Source organism: Alternaria conjuncta (genome assembly GCF_024043145.1).
Source record: "Alternaria conjuncta strain BMP 0040 chromosome Unknown scaffold_1, whole genome shotgun sequence".
NCBI lineage: Eukaryota > Fungi > Ascomycota > Dothideomycetes > Pleosporales > Pleosporaceae > Alternaria > Alternaria conjuncta.
Genome location: NW_026250090.1, coordinates 263699 through 284555, shown reverse-complemented (window position 1 = coordinate 284555; position 20857 = coordinate 263699). Strand labels below are relative to the sequence as shown.

General features: G+C 51.7%; 6 protein-coding genes across 6 annotated transcripts; 3 read left to right on the top strand and 3 right to left on the bottom strand.

Annotated features, from left to right (window-relative positions):
• Positions 1-87: 87 nt before the first annotated feature.
• On the bottom strand, positions 88-1173 carry J4E85_000097 (uncharacterized protein; the record flags this gene model as incomplete). The annotated part of the gene is made up of 1 exon (XM_051464391.1): positions 88-1173. The coding sequence occupies one exon, from the start codon at positions 1171-1173 to the stop codon at positions 88-90; it is 1086 nt and encodes a 361-aa protein (XP_051330912.1).
• Positions 1174-6043: 4870 nt separating this feature from the next.
• On the top strand, positions 6044-9970 carry J4E85_000096 (uncharacterized protein; the record flags this gene model as incomplete). Its single annotated transcript, XM_051464390.1, has 4 exons — positions 6044-6595; positions 6649-7944; positions 8005-9047; positions 9214-9970. 4 exons carry the CDS (start codon positions 6044-6046, stop codon positions 9968-9970), a joined length of 3648 nt encoding a protein of 1215 aa, XP_051330911.1.
• A 232-nt stretch (positions 9971-10202) lies between these two features.
• Positions 10203-11467, bottom strand: J4E85_000095 (uncharacterized protein; the record flags this gene model as incomplete). The annotated part of the gene is made up of 2 exons (XM_051464389.1): positions 10203-11242; positions 11299-11467. 2 exons carry the CDS (start codon positions 11465-11467, stop codon positions 10203-10205), a joined length of 1209 nt encoding a protein of 402 aa, XP_051330910.1.
• A 256-nt stretch (positions 11468-11723) lies between these two features.
• On the top strand, positions 11724-14236 carry J4E85_000094 (uncharacterized protein; the record flags this gene model as incomplete). Its single annotated transcript, XM_051464388.1, has 2 exons — positions 11724-13631; positions 13682-14236. 2 exons carry the CDS (start codon positions 11724-11726, stop codon positions 14234-14236), a joined length of 2463 nt encoding a protein of 820 aa, XP_051330909.1.
• Positions 14237-15465: 1229 nt separating this feature from the next.
• J4E85_000093 (uncharacterized protein) lies at positions 15466-16989 on the bottom strand (the record flags this gene model as incomplete). The annotated part of the gene is made up of 2 exons (XM_051464387.1): positions 15466-16523; positions 16572-16989. 2 exons carry the CDS (start codon positions 16987-16989, stop codon positions 15466-15468), a joined length of 1476 nt encoding a protein of 491 aa, XP_051330908.1.
• Positions 16990-18515: 1526 nt separating this feature from the next.
• J4E85_000092 (uncharacterized protein) lies at positions 18516-20747 on the top strand (the record flags this gene model as incomplete). The annotated part of the gene is made up of 1 exon (XM_051464386.1): positions 18516-20747. One exon carries the CDS (start codon positions 18516-18518, stop codon positions 20745-20747), a length of 2232 nt encoding a protein of 743 aa, XP_051330907.1.
• Between the last annotated feature and the right edge of the window lie 110 nt (positions 20748-20857).

The window sequence follows — 20857 nt, the reverse complement described above, 5'->3', positions numbered from 1 at the left end:
CTCAAAGTTTGGGAATATGAAACGCGCTCTTACGTATCTTGGCGATGTCATTAACCTACTGCTCGATACGTCCGCTATCTGGATGTTTTAAAAGCTATCCAAATGCACGCCGACCCCCTTCTCCGCGGCCAACTCCATCAAGGCCCTGCCAATCGCGATATCCATGATACCCACGCCGACACTCTTATATACCACAAACCCCTCCTCAAGCCACTTCTGCACCCCGTCGTCTTTCCTCAGCCCATCCACCTTTCCCACTTCAAGCATTTGCTCCGGCTTCAGTCCTGCTGCTACCAGCTCACCAGCCTCATCCATACATCCTTTGATGCTATCAACAGTGATTAACGTTTGATAGACGTGGGAGGCAAAAGAACCGGAAGGGTTGCTGAGATTCTTCAATAGCTCTGGATCAATCTCTTGCATGTCTAGACGGTAAGACCCGATTGCAGCGATATACCGAGACTTAGCAAGGCCAGCGTCCGATGTAAGGTACGAAGCCGGGAACAGGGGAGATGTGCTGGGTGTTGTGCAGAACATGACATCCGCTTCTGTGATCAAGCTCTCCAGCGCATCTTCTTTCTCATCGAAAACCCCCATCTTAATATGTTCGCCGACTTTCGATTGTGCCAGTGAATCAAGTAGTTCCTTCGCTCTTGCACTTGACCGGTTGACGACTGTGATCTTCCGGATGTCATCTCCTTTCAAAAGGATAGCAAGGCGAATATGCCATTCTGCCTGCTTGCCTGCTCCAAACACAACGAAGTTTTCGGTCTTCTTCCGGTACCGATACAGCAGCATACTCCCCAGCGCTGTTCGAAATGCCGTCAACTCTGCCGCGTTCAATACGCCCACTGCTTGTCCTAGCTCGTCGCATATCGTAAGTACACTTCGAAGTGCAGACTTGGGCTTCTCTCCCGGTGGAGGGGCTTGAGATGGCGCGACACCGACTATCTTCACACCGATAGATGATGGTGTTGTTGCTGGCATGAAGAGGCTGACTTGGCCATTTGGTCGCGCGACATGTGCGCGATGTGGTTGGTAGGGAACTTCATCGTTACATGAGTATTCGGTAAGGGCTTGGTTGAGTGCTGATGCGAGGTTCTGGACATCGGATGGAGAAATGTTGTGGAGGAGGGTTTTGATGTCGGCGTCGGAGAGGACGGTAAAAGTCATGGTGGTTAAGAGAAGGGCCGAATTCAGATGGTCCGGGAACTTGGTGAACTACCTAGGTACGTTCGATGAACTTTATGCTGATCGTGCGATGGATTCCTTCCTTGTCTTCCAAATGTCCTTTCTGCGCCCTATCTCGGTGTCACTTGCTGTTGCCTAGTGTTGAAGTTGCCGTTATATGCGGAGGTGCTTGCCTGCGGGTACTGTCGGGCCATTACCCCACCATGTCTTGGGCGATGGGTAACCAACAAACAGCTCAGCAGCATACCAAGTTTATGATACGGAGCTGTTACTTCATCGCCTTCCAGTTGATGGCGAGTCCTCTGCTCAATGACTTCGTAAATGCGCCAGACTTACCTAGATAGTAATTTGACGTGGTCCAGATGAGTCGACCTTCTGCCATTCACATACCACCTGGCAACTCGAGAATAAAAAGCCGGCTGGATTCAGTCCTCTGGTTGTGGCCATGTATGATGCGACTGAGATACAGGCGACACTAGTTCGAACGCGCTCTGCCGTGCCAGGTCTTCTTCTTGATCAACGCAAGGCTTGATATCGCCCAATCTGCGGAAGACATCACCACAGCTCTTTCGACGGATTTTACCAAGGCGTGGACTACCAGCGGGTTCTGAGGCGGTCTTTCGAAGCACTGGACTCTCATCTTCACTTTCCACTACTTCGTGCCGACGAACAACTAGCATGTCGTCCTTGACCATATCAAGGAAGTTGCTGAAGTCCTCCGTACAACGTTGATGCTCTCGTAACTCTTCAATGGTCTAGAACGAGTCAGCGCTGGGTGATATCGAATTGCTGCCGAGCATCACTCAGTAGCTTCGCGAGCCGAATGCAGTAAGCAAAAGATAGCAGCATGACGGATATGATGAGACCTTAAGCTCACCTTAAGAACTGCCGGCTTCACGTCGGCCGTCTTTTGCCCTCCTACTTCGTGAATTGAGAAGAAAGTGTCCGTTGGTATACTGGACTCACGAGGATTTGTCGCCAGGCGCATCTTGCCGTACCTTTCGACCAGGCCAATACCTCCGAAGTACCAAGTCACAAATTCTAGGTATACGCACCCAAGGGCCCAGACATCGCAAGCAGTAGTCAACTTACCGTCAAGATCACTTTCTGGCGATCGGTAGGTACGTGAGTCGGGTAATCTGCCAGTCTTCTGAGTGTCCCACATGTTTTCAGTGTTAAATCGAGTTACCCCGAAATCAGTGATCTTGAGAATGCCGTGACCGCCCGTAGTTGTAGGGTGTGGATACCAAAGGATATTCTGTGGTTTGAGATCCCCGTGCCGGCCAAACAGGTTCCTGATTGACTTATTGGCATTCAATCCTCCAGATGTGGTGGCTCGGTCACAACCTTCTGTTCTCGTCCTGTTGGGGAGGCTGAAAGCGTTGAGGATTGATGTTCCAGAGAATGTCGCATAACGATGAATACTGTTGAGCCCATCTGCAAGACCCCGGCATTGTTCTATCAGCCATGTGCCTATTTGATTCTCTTCGGGTGGCGCTTCTGAATGTCGCTTCCAGTAGTCGAAAAGGTCAGCGTCAGCCCATGGGAAAATGAGATGATAAGCTGCGCGATGTCGGTAGGTAGCCAACACAGTGATGAGGTGAACGTGGGAATGCCTCTTTGTACTGAGCTTTCTCAAAACTGTCACTTCTTGGCTGAAGGCCTCATCGTCTCTTGAATTCAGAATCTTGATTGCGAATACATCGGAGCGGCGCTGAGTAGGAACATTTGTCAGCTTGTCTTTACGTCGTACAGCTGAAGCAATATAGCACTCACATCGGACTGGCTTAGACGATGGTGATCGGGATGAATCTTGGCTTTGAACACTTGACTTGAACCCCCCTCTTTCGCAATCATTGTTTCCGAAAGAAAAGGCAATACAGCTTCACACTCCAGGTCTTTGTGCGACACACCTTCGCTTGGTCTATCAAACATGGGTGCAAGAACCCACCACTGTCGATCTAAGAACTCATCGGCATCGTCTAGCCTTTTAAATCTGATACTGGGAGATTTCTGCATTCTTCGACTGGTCATAGTAGTTGCGCGATCAATATCCTTCGGACCTTGAATCTTCTTAAGTGGAAGGTGTTCGTCGCAAAGCCCGGACTGCACAAAAAGTCGTATCTTAGAAGGCCGCTTCATAAGATACAGTATGGCGAGTATCTTCCTGTATGACATATAGTCCTCGGGAATGACCATAGTCTGCAGCGTCCTCGACGGCTTACCCATCGTGCCATGGGCCTTGAAAAGATCGGTCTGTACAACTTTGTCGTGTATGATGTCTCGAATGCGGGACTCCGGGATGAACCTTTGCTGGCGATACGAGATTTCTGAAGCTTGCTGAAGACTTCTGGTTATTGGATGAGTGTATTGGAGCTGGAGTCTGCTCAGCCATCTCTGGGCCAACACCACAGCCGCAAAGGTACCAGCATCCGAATGCTGATGTTCCTGCTTTACTTGCAGGTCTTTTGTCTGAGCTTTCGGCAGCGTCTTTCCTGGTGTCCGCCTAGTGAGGGCCCTGCCATCATGTCCACCCTTGACGTGTTCACCGTGGGTATCAGGAGGCACCCGAGCAGTCTTGAGATTCTCCGAAGTGTATCGTACGGTGGTCAGATCGAGTGACCGATGATCTAGCTCCTTCGATACCGTTGCTTGCGAGCTGCCTCCAGTGAGGGCAGACGCATTCGGGCCACACTCGAACAAAGGCACGCTCACTGGACGGATCCTTGGTTGTGTCTCTATACAACTGCATCAGTCATTGGGCTCAGACATCGTTGCACTAAGAACGCACCTCCATTACCGGTGTCGGTGGGGCCGTCCACCACGTGAGCGAGCTCGTTGCTGCGCGCGCACGCACTCGCTGACGCACGTCTACTGCGTAGCTCTGGGCTCCGCAATTTTTCTTGGAATCTTTGGCCTAACGGAATCATTGAATCAACGCCAAATACTGGAGACCGAGCATGCTAATGGATAGATCCTCAGGCAGACAGATACAAGGGAACCATAGGGTGATCTTCTAGCCTTAAGACCACCCCAGGTGCAGTACTCCTCGAAGTGGCGATTTGACGTGGGGTCCAACACTGCGGGATTGCAATACCCCTGCAGCCGGGACAGGCACAGATTTGTGTAAACAGTCTCTTTCGCCCTGCCGTCAACCTTGCGCTTAAGGATTGAACGCACGTTGAGTCTCTCCGTATCGGAATACTTGACTGGGTCTAGAACGTATATGACAACAGATTAGTCAAGAACGACACTGTTCTACCCGGGTGAGCAACAAGACACGAAGGGGCACAGTGCAGTAGAAGTCCTCCACCTGAGTCTTACAGCTAACACCACCACGCTTGTGGCTATGTTAGGTAAACCGTCCACACCACGGGTCGCACGGCTCACGAGACTGATGGAGCTGAGGGAGGGAAATACGGCGCCATCTGCGCCTCTAACATGCCTCAGGCGCTAATGTACTTGGTGTACCGGGTACGAGCTTGATTGGTGCTCGTCGTGCCGCCCAATCTGGGTGCAACGTGATACCAACAGAGCGCTCAGCCCACAAGATTATGGGAGAATGAGTATAAAAGTACTGTAAAGACAAGCTTCACAATCTGACATCGACTATCTTTCCCCCAAAGCAGACGTCTGCATAATGACTGGACTCAAGAAACTCCTGTCCTTCGGAAAGTCCTCAAAAAAGCCACCATCTCCGAACCCGGAGCATTCAGCGGAATCCAGTGGCGACGTCGTTCAGAAGATTGACGTCACTGGCATAGACCCGGAAAAGTTGATGGCTAAGCTGAAGCTGAGGTTCGGATCGGAGTTCGAGATTTATGTAGGTAGGCTCCTGGAGAGTGGCGAGGTCGAAGTCCGCTAACCCTGGACTGTAGATGATGCATGATACGTATCACATAACAGCGCCTGACCGGCTTACAGCGGTGCGTTGATGATCTTAATCCGTTCTTATAGCCGTGTCTGATGTTACGTAGGACGATATTGAACAGTGCCGGTAACAGGACTCACATACCCGCTCGTCGGGCTCGCACACACGGGATGGTTGCGCAATGTTAGCTGTCCACGGGTACGTGCCATTGTTCGAAGTGGTGTGCAATTGGTATCGCACTTGAAGTGTGCTAGCTGCTGCGATGATCTTAGAAATGTGGGAAGGAAGAGCAGCGGCTTGCAGCCGTCCAGAGCTGGTGCAGGTGGTGTCAGGGGCTGGCGCTAAATACCTAGGTACGGCGACAAAGTGGGGCAGCGCTTGTGTTGCCGGGCTCACGCCCAAACCTCTTCACTCTACCTAGGTACAATCATCTCGTGCGAACGATACCTGAACGACAGGCACAAGCATGCGCATCCCCTGTACCTGATATCGCCTCTTTATCACGGCATGGCGCAAATCTAGGTAGTCTCGAATCAGAACGCAATTGCATGGTGCACTCACTCCTTTACTACTGCGACGGGGCTGGAAGTGCTACTCCCCCACGTTTTGCGCCCCAATGTCGCTATCTACTGTTACGCTGCAGGTTCGCCGGAAGCACTACATCCGACTGCAGGCTGCTCGTAATATCAGCTCACCCCCCTGCGAGAAGCCTTGAACCCAAAGGCTTTACTGTGCCGCAACATTGTTCCCCGGCCGTGTTTCCTAATGGGTCCCGCGCTGTGAGTTTAGGAGGATGCATCGCTATCTACCCGGACATCGTCGATGAGGTCGAGTATAATATGTGACAGCAGACACAAGCTTTCGCCTCGCATGCGCATCTGAAACCGGCTTACCGACTTTCGTGTTCATCTACGAGCCTCGCGCTACCTAGAAACCATCCGCTCCTAGGTCCTCTCTTTACCGTAGCCTCTTTGGCCCAACATGGCCACAAGCGAACCTTCGTCAGACGATGAAACAACAAGAGGAGAGCAGACATTCAGGACGAAATTGAAGAACGTTCGGCAGAAGAGTACATTCGAGAGAACGTTGTGCGACTTCTTTCCCGAAGGTGTTCTAGGCGGATTGGTCACAGAGGAGATGATCAAAGATGTATTGAACATCAAGAAGCCAACGCCAGAAGATGACGCATTGGTACAATTCATCAGGACACAGGCGCAGAAAGTCTTTACTATAGCTGTGTGCGCAAAATTAACCAAAATCAACAAGATCATGAAGTGGTTCCAATCAAAGGGGCTGAACGATACCGACCTACCGATCACCGATCCCGAGAACGCGTTCTGCAAGAGATCCTGGTACGACGATCTCATTGAACATCAGTGGAAGTTCTATGCTGCCACGTTCTCCACCACGAAATACAACCATGACCTCGAAGAGTCTCGCATACTTCCTTTTACATCCAAAGCAAATGACGATGGAAGAGGCTCCTTCGGAGTGGTCTCGAGATATGTGATGCACCAAAACCACATGGAACCAGTAGGGACCCACTAGTAATGGGGGTTTGGCAAGACACTGGCTGACCTTTGTAGAAACTTGACGACGACACGCCTTTCGCTGTGAAAGAGATTCAAGCTACGGAAGACGCGCAAGAAGTAGCAGAACATTGGGAAAAAGAAGTCAAGGCCCTCAGGACCATGAATAGATTGAATCAAGAGCATATCGTCCGATTTATCACGGCTTTCCGACGGCGGCGACAGCATGGGGCAGATGAGCATTACTTGATGTTTGAATGGGCAGACGGTGGCAATCTTCGGACTTTGTGGAAAAGTATGCCCTCACCTACTTTGACCGCACCACTCGTCAAAGACATTGTCAAACAAATCCTCGGGCTCGCTAGAGCACTTGATGCTGCCCATAATCTGAATGCGACTGGCGCTTCGTATCGACATGGCGATCTCAAGCCTGAGAATATCCTGGTCTTCAAAGACGGTGGATTGATTGGCACTCTCAAGATTGGCGACTGGGGGGAGGCTAGAGAGCACGGTCAAGCTACCGAGATGCGCCCTAGCAAGACAACGGCAAAGTATGGGACCCGTCGTTATGAGGCACCGGAGGTAGAAACGGGTGTCACAGCCAAGTGGTTGGGGCAATCGACTAAGCGGCGTTCGCGATTGTACGATATCTGGGCAATGGGCTGCATTACCCTGGAACTCACTATATGGCTCCTGTACGGCATGGAAGGCCTCAACCGTCTCGATCGCGAGTTGGGGTATGGTAGCTTCTACCAAACCAATGTCGTTAACGGGAAAAAGGTGGCCCAAGTACACAATGCTGCTGTGCGCTGGATGGATCAAATGGCGGACGATCCCAGGTGCCAAGTGGGTGTTACTGCCATTGGTAATCTTCTGGAGCTAGTGCGAACAGCCTTGCTGGTTGTAAAGCTTCCGCGAAGGCTTGGCACAACACTCGCTGGCATCCCTGAGAGATCACGCACAGATTCATTCGTAGATCCACACATGGACGTCGCTCGAGTGACATCTCAGAACATCACCCCCGATGAAGAGGCTGTCGAATTGAGCCCACAACCTGCGATAGATGTCCCTTCTTTTAGCTTCACCCTTGCGGAGCCAGAGCCCGACAGAATCCCCATACAGCCAGAGCCTGAGGCCCGCGGACCTGCTCGGTGTCTGGCAACCGAGTTCCGCAAACGTGTTGAGACCATCAACGAGGAAGACGAAGATGAAAGCTATTGGTACATGCAAACTCTTGACGCACAGAAGCTTGAAGGCTTTTCATCATATGCAAGTGCGACATCCGCACCATCAGATTATGGTCCAGCGAATGGTTATCAGGCACAAGATGTTGCAGTCTCAATGCAGAACGGGGTGAGTTCTTGACCACTAGATAATTTTGACGATCAGCTTGACTAACGCGGTATTATGTAGGATGATTACGGGACGCCGGAACTTGACGAAAACGACTGGAAGTATCAGCCCGGAAATGACTTTGCGACTGATCTGTTCAAGTCTCTCAGGAGCTCTCATGTACTTGAACCCTCTGACCGGGCTGTATCATCACACCTCTGTGATCAATGCGTACGATTCCGGGATGAGGTCTCCAGTCCAGGTTTCGCCATGTCATACGATATGAGCGCACTGAGAACGACCGCGGGCGAGAAGAGATGTGATTTATGCATTTTACTGTGGCAAGCCGCACAAAATGGGCGAATAGAGACTTCGACCATCAAATTCGAGCGGACGGGTCCTTTTTTGAGGATAGAGAGTACCGGTCCACGTATTTTATCTATCGTTCGAGATCCCGAACAACTGCTGCCGCCTACCAGCGAGTTCCAGCTGGGATTTGTTGGGCTTCCGGAGGCCGGTTGCTCCACACATCTAGAGGTCATCAAGTACTGGCTCAGTAACTGCGACAGACACCACGGATGCAAGCCGCTCGAGCATGCTGCCACTGGTGCCAAGCTTCGATTACCGACCAGGTTACTCGACGTTGGGAATCATGGAGACAAGAGTGTTCGGCTGTGGGCCACGACTCCTAACGACTCTGGCGAATGGATTGCGTTGTCGCACCGATGGGGACTTCAACACCTTTCGACTACCCCCGAGACTCTCCAGGCACATCTTGATGGCATTCAACTTAGTGCTCTTCCAGCCACTTTTAGAGATGCGGTGACAGTGACTCGCGCCCTAGGGCGTCGCTACCTCTGGATTGATTCCCTTTGCGTTATCCAAGGGCCGGGTGGCGACTTCAACACCGAAGCGAAACGAATGGAAGATGTCTACAGCGGCGCTTACTGTGTGATCGCTGCAAGCTGTTCAGCTGACCACTTTTCGGGTTTTCTCAAGCAGCGAAACCGCAGGAGCTATGTTGGGTTGTGCCGCGAAGGCAAAGGCGAGACACCCTTCTATGTATGCGAAAGTATCGACAACTTCAAGGACCATGTTCTCGATGGCGAGCTGAATAGTCGCGGGTGGGTGTTACAAGAGCATGCTCTAGCTCGTCGAACACTATTTTTTACAGAACACCAAACATACTTTGAGTGTGGGAAAGGCGTACGTTGTGAAACCTCTACAAACTTGAGCAAGTAAGTCGACATGCTATGCTCCAGAATCAATCCGTCAAACTAATGAGCATAGCAAACTTTGTGCTTTCCTGGGAGATCCAGATTTTCCACACATCCTGTACAACGCATCTCAAGGCGAGAAGATTCTGCGCTACCAAGAGCTCTACCGTGAATACTCCCGACTTGGTCTATCACAGCCATACGACCGACCGACTGCTATTGATGGACTTCAACAACGCCTTCTCCGCACGATGCGAGTGAAGGGTGGCTTCGGTATTTTCGATGAAGGTGTGACGCGTGGCCTACTCAGAAGAAGCCTTCTTTGGCGCCGCGGTATCGACACCCCAAGTTTGACACGTATCCATTTCCCGTCACATAGTGTCGTTTCCAATGTGCCATCATGGTCATGGATGGCATACACGGGCGGAATCGATTACCTACAGCCCGAGTTCAATAATTTCGAGTGGGAAGACCTACAATCGCCGTGGTCACCCAAGGCCCCAGATAATGTATCCAGCACAGACTTCAACGTGGCTAATATGGCACTCCACGCCACAGCGCGGGAATATGATCTCGGTGCAGCGGTGCAGGGCGAGGGTGATCTGATCTTCGACACGCCAAATGGGTCTGCTAGACCAGAAACGGTGTGCGTTGTGCTTGGAAAGGCGAGAGGCAGCCTCTCGCCCGAGACGCAGAGACACTACATCTTGATCATCGCGGCAACAGCACGAAGCAAACGGGCTGGGAAGAAGGTGTATGAGCGTGTAGGCACAGGGTATCTACCCGGGAAGTGCATTTCACCTAGTGGAGTCAGCGTGATGGTTCATTGAACGGCGACAATCTGTATCATAAAATGCATTGCGTCTATTGGTATATTTGCTATTTCTTCACGTAAATGCGTCATGCCGAGATGGAAATCGTACATACTCAGGCGCCAAATAACTCCACAACAGCTAAAACCTTCGTAAGGTGAGCAAGTACAATCATATCAGTCGCTTCCGAGACTACTATACGCTGCACATAGCTGTAGGCAATACGCGGCAGCGTTACCCAGACTAGAGCTCAGTCCATGCCAACGTATTTGAACCATAACGGCCGACAATCCTCCCGGTTCAGCCACTTCTCGCCGTCTGTGAACTGACCAGTGACGCAACCGGAACACTTTGGACTGTTCGGGCAGTTGAAAAAGGGTATGTGTTGGTAACCGATGTCTCGGAACCAGTGTATCTTGCTCTTGTCTTCGAAGAGTCCCAGTGCGACGCTGTGTACTGGAGCGTCGCCCCAACGTTCGTAGAAGAAGCCTCCAGCGCGATCGAGATGGTCGAAATAGTCGCGGTACTTTTTGCTCCTCCAAAAGCTCAGGTCGCCGATCTCGAAATTGGACCAGAAGTGGCATGTTGAGTAGCCATGGGCTTTCTTGTTGTTCTCAGGCCGGCGCTGGTCGTCTTCCAGCCACTCGCGCGCATTGTTTGGATGTACATAGCCCGGATTGTCTTGGATGAACTTCTTCGTTTCTGGCCACAACGTCGCAACGCTGTCGGCGTTATCGTAGATGTTGACGTTGAAGCCGTACGTCTTGTTGTGATCTTGCATCCAAGCAAAGACATCGTAATCGACATCGCAGAAGAAGTGAACGTTTGGTTCCACCCGCCAGTAGTATTGGATGTCCTTGAGCGCAGGGTGCTCGCTGAACATGCCGCTGTTCCACCGACACATCTGGTGATAAGACTTCTTGCCCATGTACTGTACATCCAGCGACGTGAGCAGGGACACAGACTCCTCGTACAAGTCCATATTTATCCACGACGGAATGTCCCAGTGTTCGGCAGGAACCAGTTCGTATCGTACTTCGGCGTTGGTAGCTGCTCGCGTGGCCTTTTTGAACTCTTCGGTAAAGGGCTTATCGTTGAAGAAGGTCCAGGGGTAGTTGAACTTGTGGTTCCAAGTACGCTCAAGGTCGCGCATGCTTTGCAGCATGTCGTGGAGCTCTTCATTGCGGACTAGACTGAGGATCGTGGCGTTGATGCGCGCGCTCGCGGGATTGTTTGGGGCGTAGTTGTCACCGTCGACTCGTCGCAGCGGCTCGGGAGGTTCGCCGGAGGCTGATCACATGATTAGCATCTATAATGGATTCATAACATATCGCAAACTGCCTTACGATCCAATTGGGGGTCATGGTCCCAGTCGCCGAATTTGTTGGTCGGAACTTTGCTCGGAATCTCGACGGGTTTCTCGGAACCAGGGGCCTTGAGGATTTGCACAAACAGATAGACGAAGATGCAGAAAGTGGCGCCAGCCAAGTAGCGCATGCCCTTGGGAAGCGCCATGGTAACGAGCAGTTGCAGTTGCGGTGGCCGAGGGTTGGGACACAGTCCCGCCTCAGAAAAGTCGCAGGAGCGCTCAACCTCGAGTTTCACAGCCGGCGGTGACGCGGTGCGTGATCACGCTAGCCCACATCGGGCATGATGTCTCTGTCAAGTGGAGCCGAATCAACCGCTGCAAGTCACCACAACGATATCACTACGACCGGGATCTTATTTCCTCTGGCGTCATCGCGCGACGGCAGGTGAAGGACGCGTTGCCATGGCCCAAAACGCGAAAATCTCCGGACTTACGGACGAGTTGATACAGTCCATACTGAGACACGATCCAGCAGCCAACAAACAGGCCTACAGACACGCCAGAGAGATTGCATCGCGCAATCTTCGAGGGCACCAGTATGCAAGAACAAATCAATTCGACGTTACGGCGAGCTTTGCCGGCCTGGATGAGAAGTTCCGCATCAAGAACCGCGATGACCTCGCTGATGCGCTCCAAATACGGCTTCAAAAGTTGGAGACGTACACGAACAAGTTCAAGCCAGAGTTCCTATCTCTGTTACTCCAGCTCGCCGATCGGCCTCTTGAGAACACCCAGGTCGAAGCCTTAGAGCTGCTTAGACCTCCTAGCCCTCCGCCGCCACTGACTTGGGCGGAGATCCTTGAAGACGACCCCTACAGCGATGAGGATATTTGGAAGGACATCGACTATGCCGTGGACTCTTCGGGCGACGAGAAAACGCCCAAAAAGCGCAGGAAGGCTCCAAGCACACCACCGACCAATTTCGACGCAGATGATACTTTCGATCCCGAAGCCTGTATCTCATCTACAGAGGAGAATCTTGTTACCAAGCTGGAAGCCGCGCAATTTTGGACCTCGGGCGCGGATCGCAGTAGCACTGGCGTGAACATAACAGAGCTGCAGGCTGTGCGAGAAACGCTATTCATGCTTGGTGGGCTGAAGACGAGCTTGTACCGGATCGAAAAGGACAGCATTATCCCCAATGAGACATATACCGTTGACAACAATCAATCAACCGCTATCACACATCTCCTTTCTCAATTCGCCGACACTGGAACACGCATAGAGGCGATAAGACGCTGGACGCTGCAACAACGAGCCAAGAAGCCACCGTCATCACCTCTTGTCCAGACCTTCGAGGCCGTTGTACGGAAGCGACTACTTGACTTCGACCACTCCTTATCCGCGATGCAGCAGAGATATCTCATTCCTGATACGCCACTTCCCGTCAGTTTGTTGCCGTTGCACGGCGATGTGCGGGCACTATGTCACCCTATCTTACGTCTGGCGCCGATTGTCGATGGTCTGAGTCGATCAACGGCAACTCAATATCCATCGATACCTGTAAATCCCTTTTACCACCTGGAAGCATTGTACGAGCAGACTACTCTAGCGCAGATGACGCTGGAAGACGAAATCTTTGCATACACGTCGAAGATATTCTTTGAGTGCTTACAGACATATCTGAAGCCAATCCGACGGTGGATGGAAACCGGCGAGCTTGGTCCCGACGAGGAGAACTTCTTTGTCATCTCGAGCGATGCAACGAGTGAAGCTGCTTCCCTTTGGCACGACCGCTTCATGCTCCGCCGTAATTCTGAGGAACACATGCAGTTGCCTGCGTTTCTACAGCCAGCTGTTAAGAAAATATTCAATACAGGCAAAAGCGTTATTTTCTTGAAAGAACTGGGCATTTATGATACAGGTTTACATTCCTCACTGGCGGAGCCGCGCCTCGACCATGAAACAGTCTGCGATACGTCATCCGACGTACCCCTCTCGCCTTTCCCAGAACTATTCCAGACAGCCTTCGAGAAATGGATACGTAGCAAGTACTCAGTCGCCTCAAACGTTCTTCGTCAACACATCTTCGAGACTGATGGCCTGATGCGTGTGCTACATACATTCGAAACACTTTACTTAGGCAGGAACGGTGCCGTGTTCGAGGACTTTGCTACTGCAATATTTGAGCGCATGGATGCCGGCAGACGAGGTTGGAACGATCGATACGTCCTCACGGAGCTTGCACGGGGCGTTTTCGGTACGATCCTCTCTGGTCCCGACACGGAGAAACTTGTCGTTCGTTCTACGAAAACGAAGGCGCAAGGAAGCTCGGTCAAGGGTCTAGCCGCCGTTTCCGTGGATTATGCGGTATGTATCGGAAGAATGCTCTTATGTGACCCAGCTAAAGATCTTTTTAGGTACCTTGGTCGATTCAAAACATTATCCAACGCTCGTCCATACCCATCTACCAAGAGATCTGTACGTTCCTGATGCAGGTCTACCGAGTCAAATACCAACTGCAACGCGCGCGCATTCGCGCATCCAGAAAGAATCGTTCACCGATGTTCTACAGACTTCTGCAACGCTTGAATTGGTTCGCCGATGTCCTCCGTTCTTATGTCACCGAGACTGCCGTCTTCCTGACCATACGAGACATGAATTCGGCAATGGAAAAGGCCGATGATATCGACGAGATGTCTCAGATTCACATCAAGTGTATGGAAAGATTGCACCAGCGAGCGCTCTTGTCGAAGGAAGTGAAGCCAATCCATAAAGCGATCATTGAACTTCTGGATCTTGGTGTGTTACTTTCGCAGGCTGAGGGTAAGAGCCATAAGCATGTAGATCAGGAGTTCGAAAGACTTCTCCCTTTCGTGGCAGCGGGTCTGCGAAGCACGGCGAGGGTTGGAGAGCCCATGTGGGAGCAACTAGCAGATCGACTAGAGGCATTCTCAAATGCCTCCAAGCCCTAGTTCCAGTGTGCTTCATCGTAGCCCAGTAGTAGTAGAGGTAATTCGGAAACTGCAGCGCTGCATCTTCTTCCAAGCGTCCAAATGGACTTGTGCATGTGCACTATCTGTATTTCTCATACACAAGATGCTGACGTCGTCCATGGGCGCTCTTATTTCTCTCCTCCGCTCAATGCACTCGTTGGTGGTCTTCGAGACTGCGCGTAGTGAAAACCTTACGAGCCGGAAATACCACCTGCGCGCTTTCGGAGAGGAGAGTGATTGGATAGATTCAGTGATCGTTTTGAGCTTCGGATGTTTCGATCTCGTCACTGCTTGACGAAGGCTCTTTCTGCTTTTCCCTTTTTCGCGGTACATCGTCCGGATGGGGATTACCCTCGTGATGGCCGTCGTCTCGTGCTCGACTCCATAATATCATGAAGAAGAGAAAACCGAGGAGCACAGCGATGATCGTAGGTGCTGCGGGATGGCGCATCCTTGTGGTAGGTATCGCCTCTGCTTGTTCGCGGATGCCGTGGTAAAATGCTACGCGATCTATCGTGTAATCACCTTTCGCGTCTCGGGACCACCAAGTAATGCCGGTCGAATCTCGGATTTGGCTTTCCACGCTCTTGTTGGGTAGCTCGGTAGTAAACTTGTCTCACAGTCTCTATCCCGGAAAGACTCCCAACAACCGCCTCATGCGTATGTACGCGCGATGACGGTCTGACTGATCAAATTTCGTGTGTTCCCTTCGCACTGACGCCCAAGCTCTTCGTGTCGACGGGAAACCGCAGCCGCCCTGGTTTCCAAATGTTGAGATTGCGGGATGCACTTGACATGCTCGCATCGCGGGCATCTGCGCGCCGCGCTTACATAATACCGTTGCCCTGTCTTCGTGAGCTTAAGCGAAAGGGTCAATGCTTAAAGGGTGACGGGTGGCTGGGGTTCGAGGACAGCTCAGCTGCACCATTTCTTGCCGCAATCGACGCCTCCAGCAAAGCTGCCCGATCAGGAAGGTACTAAGCGTAAAACCACACAGTTCCTGGGATGTTGCCCTGTCCTCGCTTGATTTCGAGGACAGCCGACCTATGCCCGAGGACAGCCGAGCTACTCTCCGGCTACTAGCGAGGGTCAGCTCAACTTTACCGTCTGCAATTCCTATTATTGGAGAACATCACAGGCATCTGCAAAGCATCTTTGTGAACTCAACAAAGTTTGAGTTTGATCGCGCTATCTGTCGGAAGCTTTCTTCAGCGCTTACGCTCCGACTCTTCGTCATCCCTAGGTACCCATTCCGTTCCATTAGCACTTAACAGCTCCGTGACTTTATCCATGTCTACACCCAACGCGGCAGCCACGTATTTGGGCAAGTCAGTGTTATCCCAACCACCCGCCATATCCAGAACAAGCCTGTCACCCATTTCACCAGCAGCATAGCCGTACAGGGTGGTGTCGATACCAGTGTGACCGCCAGTCGACCATTCGAGTCCAGCGCGAGCATTCAGAAGGTCGGCTAGCTCCTGTCCAAATTCATCGCCAGCGGAGAGAAGCGTCTCAACTTCGGCATCGGAGACGTTCGTCAGACCATAGGAAGGAATGATCTCGCTCGACAGATATGCGGCGCGGTCGGTACCGTTGTAGTCGCTCCAGAGCTCACTCAAGTATTCGACAGAGTGTATACTGGGTTGGAGTAGCGATGGGTCGTACTGAGAAGGTATGGTTATGCCGCCGGTTTCGTGGTCTGCAACAGCGAGGAAGGCGGTGTCAGGGTGGGAATCAATCCACTTCATGACCATGTTTACGACATTGTTGAATTCGAAGACTTCGTGAAGATGGGCGACTGAGTCGTGCGCGTGCGACGAGTGATCAATCCGCGAAGCTTCGATCATCATGATGTAGCCCTTCTCGTTGGATGCACTGGCCCGCGAAAGCGAATTGAGAGCAGCTTGAGTCATCTCAGACAGCGATGGCTCGCGGACTTCCGCGGCTTGTTGTTGGCGGTCGACCTCATAGCTGAGATCTCCATCCTTGAACAGGCCAACGTAAGGAAGCTTGATGTCACCTAGACCAAGCTCAAGAGCGTCGAAACTCGTACGATCGCGGGCGGTATAGTAGCCTTTTGACTCGGCGTATGCGAACAGGTCAATGTCATCAGTGCGGCATGAGTCAGACTCATTCTGAGGCTGGAAGTAGCAGCGACCGCCACCAAGCATCAGATCAACGCTGATACCTAGGGGATGGCTGTAGCCAATTTGTTGCTCTGCGAGCTTATCAAGAGCGTCTCGGCTCAAAGCATGGGAGAAGTAAGCTAGGTATCGTCAGCGAATATCTGAGGCAACAGGAAAGCATTTCCTACCTGCGGGAGTTGCGTGACTGATGGGTGAAGTCACTACGAGGCCAGTGAGATAGCCTGCTAGCTTCGCAGCTTCCATCACTGATCCAACCGGAGTGCCATCGGGCATCACACCGATAGCTCCGTTGTCGGTCTTGTGTCCCGTGGCAAGAGCAGTACCAGCGGCGCCAGAATCTGTCACGAGATTGTTGGCAGAGTGGGTTCGAGTGTTGCCGATGACAGTAACGTCGATAGGTAGAGCATTTATTCGGGGAGCACGAGTGGTCGAGTTTCCGTTGACCATGGACAGGTATGTGCGAAGCAGTGTCTGGGAGACAGGACCCATGCCATCGGGAACGATGAATATGAAGTTCTTGGGTTCGATTGCTGCGAGTGTGACTTGTCCTAAAGAGAGGGCAGTCAAGATTGTGGAGGTGCGCATGGTGGGCAACAGGCAGATGATGGGCACTGCAACAGGGCGATGGAAAAAGATGGTGAGGATGAGTTCAACACTTGACCTACAGTACAGCAGTCGAAGCTGATGCAGTTTATATACTGCTAGCTTCACGGCTCATACATCCCACGACCCTGTGGGTACTCACATTAGGCCCTGAGTGTCTGCACATGCCTGTTCGCCAAATCTTGGACTCCGATGACTTCAGTCAACAGTTCTCAACTGGACGATACCTGACTATTGACCAAATTCTCTCACATCTAGTAGAGTTTCCAGATGTTTTGAGCGCTCTTCGATGAGGTCCTGTCAAGTCTCAACCCATTTTAGAACACTGCGATACCTCTCATGCACACTTTGCAACTATTGCGATAGATACCACCGCTCATGTTGTGAAATTTGATGTCAAGGATGTCATTTTGAACCTCAACCACTTACAGCAATTTCCGCAATCACGTTCTGCACCTTCATGTACTGATATGCGCAGGCCCAGCCTTGGTATGTCTCTTCGAATGTGCGACGCTCTTTTGCCAAGGTTCTTGGGGACTTGGTGGGCGGCATGGCGGTCGGCGAACACCACAAGCGTGCCTCCTTCCGCATCCCACGTGTTGATGTTAAGGGCGACGAACATCGCGCTCCGGGACTGACGGATGGCTCATCTCCTGCCAAAAAAAAATTGCCTTCGTACAATATCTTCCTGCTGTGTCGACAGCGCGTCTTGCACTCCTGTCGTCATGCTTCCTGCTCACGGCTAATGGGGTTGTTTACCTGTGCCGGTTCGACCTACTCTTTATCCGATCTACGAGCGACAGAAAACAGTGCGACCGCCATACGAACTAGCCCGTATACCTCCGCTCCTAATGTCGTATCCGTTCAAAAGTCCGCTGCCGGAGTGGCGCCAAAAACAAACTCCATTCATGGCGCTTTCAGCAATGGACATCGAGACAGCAGTACCAGCACGCGTACGGAGACTCTAAAATTCAGCGAGCAAGCTCCCTACACAGATGAGGAACAGTGGTCTTGCAGTCGTTTATGAGTCCGGTAGTCTTCACCCCGAGTTGCCATCAAAGTAGACCGATGCCAGTGGCTCGTGCGTCATTAGCGTCATACCCCGCAAACTATTTCCGCATAGGACCTCGGGAGGGGCGTCATCGTCTTCTACTTTCTCATGTGCCTGGTAGTCCACACTTCCCACGCTCCACGACTCAAGCAGATGTGGAGGATAGTCCGGGGATCGTCAAGGTTTAGCAATTTGACACGACTAGGGTCCCTGGAAGTCGCTGAAAGAAGGTTCTGTCCGTCAACGCGTATTCGTGGAGTTTCTCGTACTCAAGACTAGGATACCAAGAGTCTAGGAGATGAGTTGATAAAGTATCGCTTCCGATGGCTGGTTATGGCTCCAAAGTATGAGTTAAGTATAGCTCCCGGCTTATAGTCGCAGTATATGTTCATGGTATGTATTCCCATAGAATCCGTAGGTCATCTGTATCTCTCTCGTTACTTCCTCTTGTTTCATCATGCGGTCGTACCGCCTACCACTCTATGCGTGGAGTCTGTGGTCGACAGTCTCTGCCCAATCCACCTCCAAAGCGCAGGCCCAATCAGCACTAGAAAGCCTCGCGATCACGAACATTGACGATGTTCGTGGGAATCTTCATCTACCAAGCGTCTCAGAGAACCAGAACGTCACATGGATGAGCAACAAACCTTCCGTAATATCAGCAGACGGCGTGGTTCAGCGACAAAGTGCCGACACTGTAGTTGATCTTACAGCGATTATCGACAGCGACGGCACGACCTCGAATCGCACCTTCAGTGCCAACGTACGTCAGGCGGTCAAACTTGATGCTTTTGAAGGTTATGCCTTTGCGTATTTTACGGGCAACTCGTTGGCTGGCGAGAAGATCTATCTTGCAGCCAGCGAAGGCAACAACGCTTTAGCTTGGAAAGAACTCAACAACGGCGAGCCTATCCTTGCCTCTACTGAAGGCACGAAGGGGTTACGTGACCCCTTCGTCATACGTTCTCCAGAGGGCGATAGATTCTTCCTGCTAGCTACCGACTTGTCGATTGGATCCGGTACTTCCTGGGGAGATGCAGTTCGCAAAGGTAGCTTGTATCTAGAGATCTGGGAGTCAAGCGACCTCAAGACATGGTCTCAGCAACGGCACGTCAAGGTCTCCCCTTCCACTGCTGGAAACACATGGGCGCCAGAGGCGTATTACGATACAGATCTTGGTTCGTACGTAGTCTTTTGGGCGTCCTCTCTCTACGCTGAGAGCGATACGGACCGCACAGGGGCGACGTACCACCGCATGCTCTACGTGACTACTCGGGACTTCGTCACGTTCAGCGAACCCGAGATCTGGCAGGACGCAGGCATGTCACGGATCGATACTACGGTCATACAAGAGGCGAATACATTCTACCGGTTCACAAAAGACGAAGGAGGCACAGGCACAAACTGCTCCGACATCATCCAAGAGCGTTCTGACTCGCTCCTTGCTCCTGTACAGTCCTGGACCCAAGTTGCCACATGCATTGGTCGCAACGCCGGCACTAGCAGTGTCGAGGGACCGACAGTGTTCAAATCCAATCCAGGCGATGTCAATGGCGAGAAGTACTACCTCTTTGTGGATGAGTACGGTGGACGTGGATACATTCCACTAGAGACGGCAGACATTTCCAACCCTGACTGGAAGGTTTCCAGTTCATACAAATTGCCGACTAGCCCACGTCACGGCACTGTGGTTCCAGTAACGGCAAAAGAACTTGCTGGTTTGACTGCGGAGTCAAAACGCTCTGTCGCTGCTAAGACAGCAGGCAGCCCTGTCCTTCCCGGTTTATACGCGGATCCCAACATCGCGGTTTTCGGTGATAACTACTACATCTACGCGACAACGGATGGCTTCCCTGGCTGGGGCGGTAATGTCTTCTACGTCTGGAAGTCGCCTGACCTAGTTTCATGGACCCGATCAGCCGAACCTTTCTTGACCCTCAATGGTACCAGCGGTAACGTACCTTGGGCGAACGGAAATGCTTGGGCCCCGACCATCATCGAAAAGGACAGCAAGTATTACTTCTACTTCAGCGGAAACAATCCAAAGTACGACCGCAAGACCATCGGCGTGGCTGTTGCAGACGCGCCCGAAGGACCCTTTACAGCACAGGCGGAAGCTATGATCCTTAACGAAGGCAATGTTACCACTGGCCAAGCCATCGATCCAGACGTGTTTGAAGACCCGACTACTGGCAAATACTACATCTTCTGGGGCAACGGAGGCTCAGACATCACACCCGCACTCTACGCTGAGCTCAGCGATGACATGCTCTCGCTGAAGGCTGACACAACGCGTTCCATTGGCGGTCTTCCTGACTTCCGCGAGGGCATCTTCATGAACTACCGCAAGGGCCTCTTCCACCTCACATACTCTATCGATGACACTGGTTCAGAGAACTACAGAGTAGGGTACGCGACATCTACGAGCGTTCATGGCCCGTGGACATACCACGGTCTTATATTGCAGAAAGATGCCTCAAAGGGGATACTTGCTACTGGTCACAGTTCCATCATCAACGTCCCGAATACCGACGATTGGTATATCTGCTACCACCGATTTGCCATCCCGAACGGCAACGGAACCAACAGAGAAGTCACCATCGATAGACTGTACTTCGATGATCAAGGCTTGATGAAGCCGGTTGTGCCTACTGTAGAAAGTGTACCGGCGCAGTCGATCTCTGCGTAGATACGAAATGCTTAGAATAGACTGATATAACAACACATTGATTCAATATACATGAAGCCTTCGTAAACGACAGTGTGACTCACAAACAATAGCAAGCTCCGACAATTTCA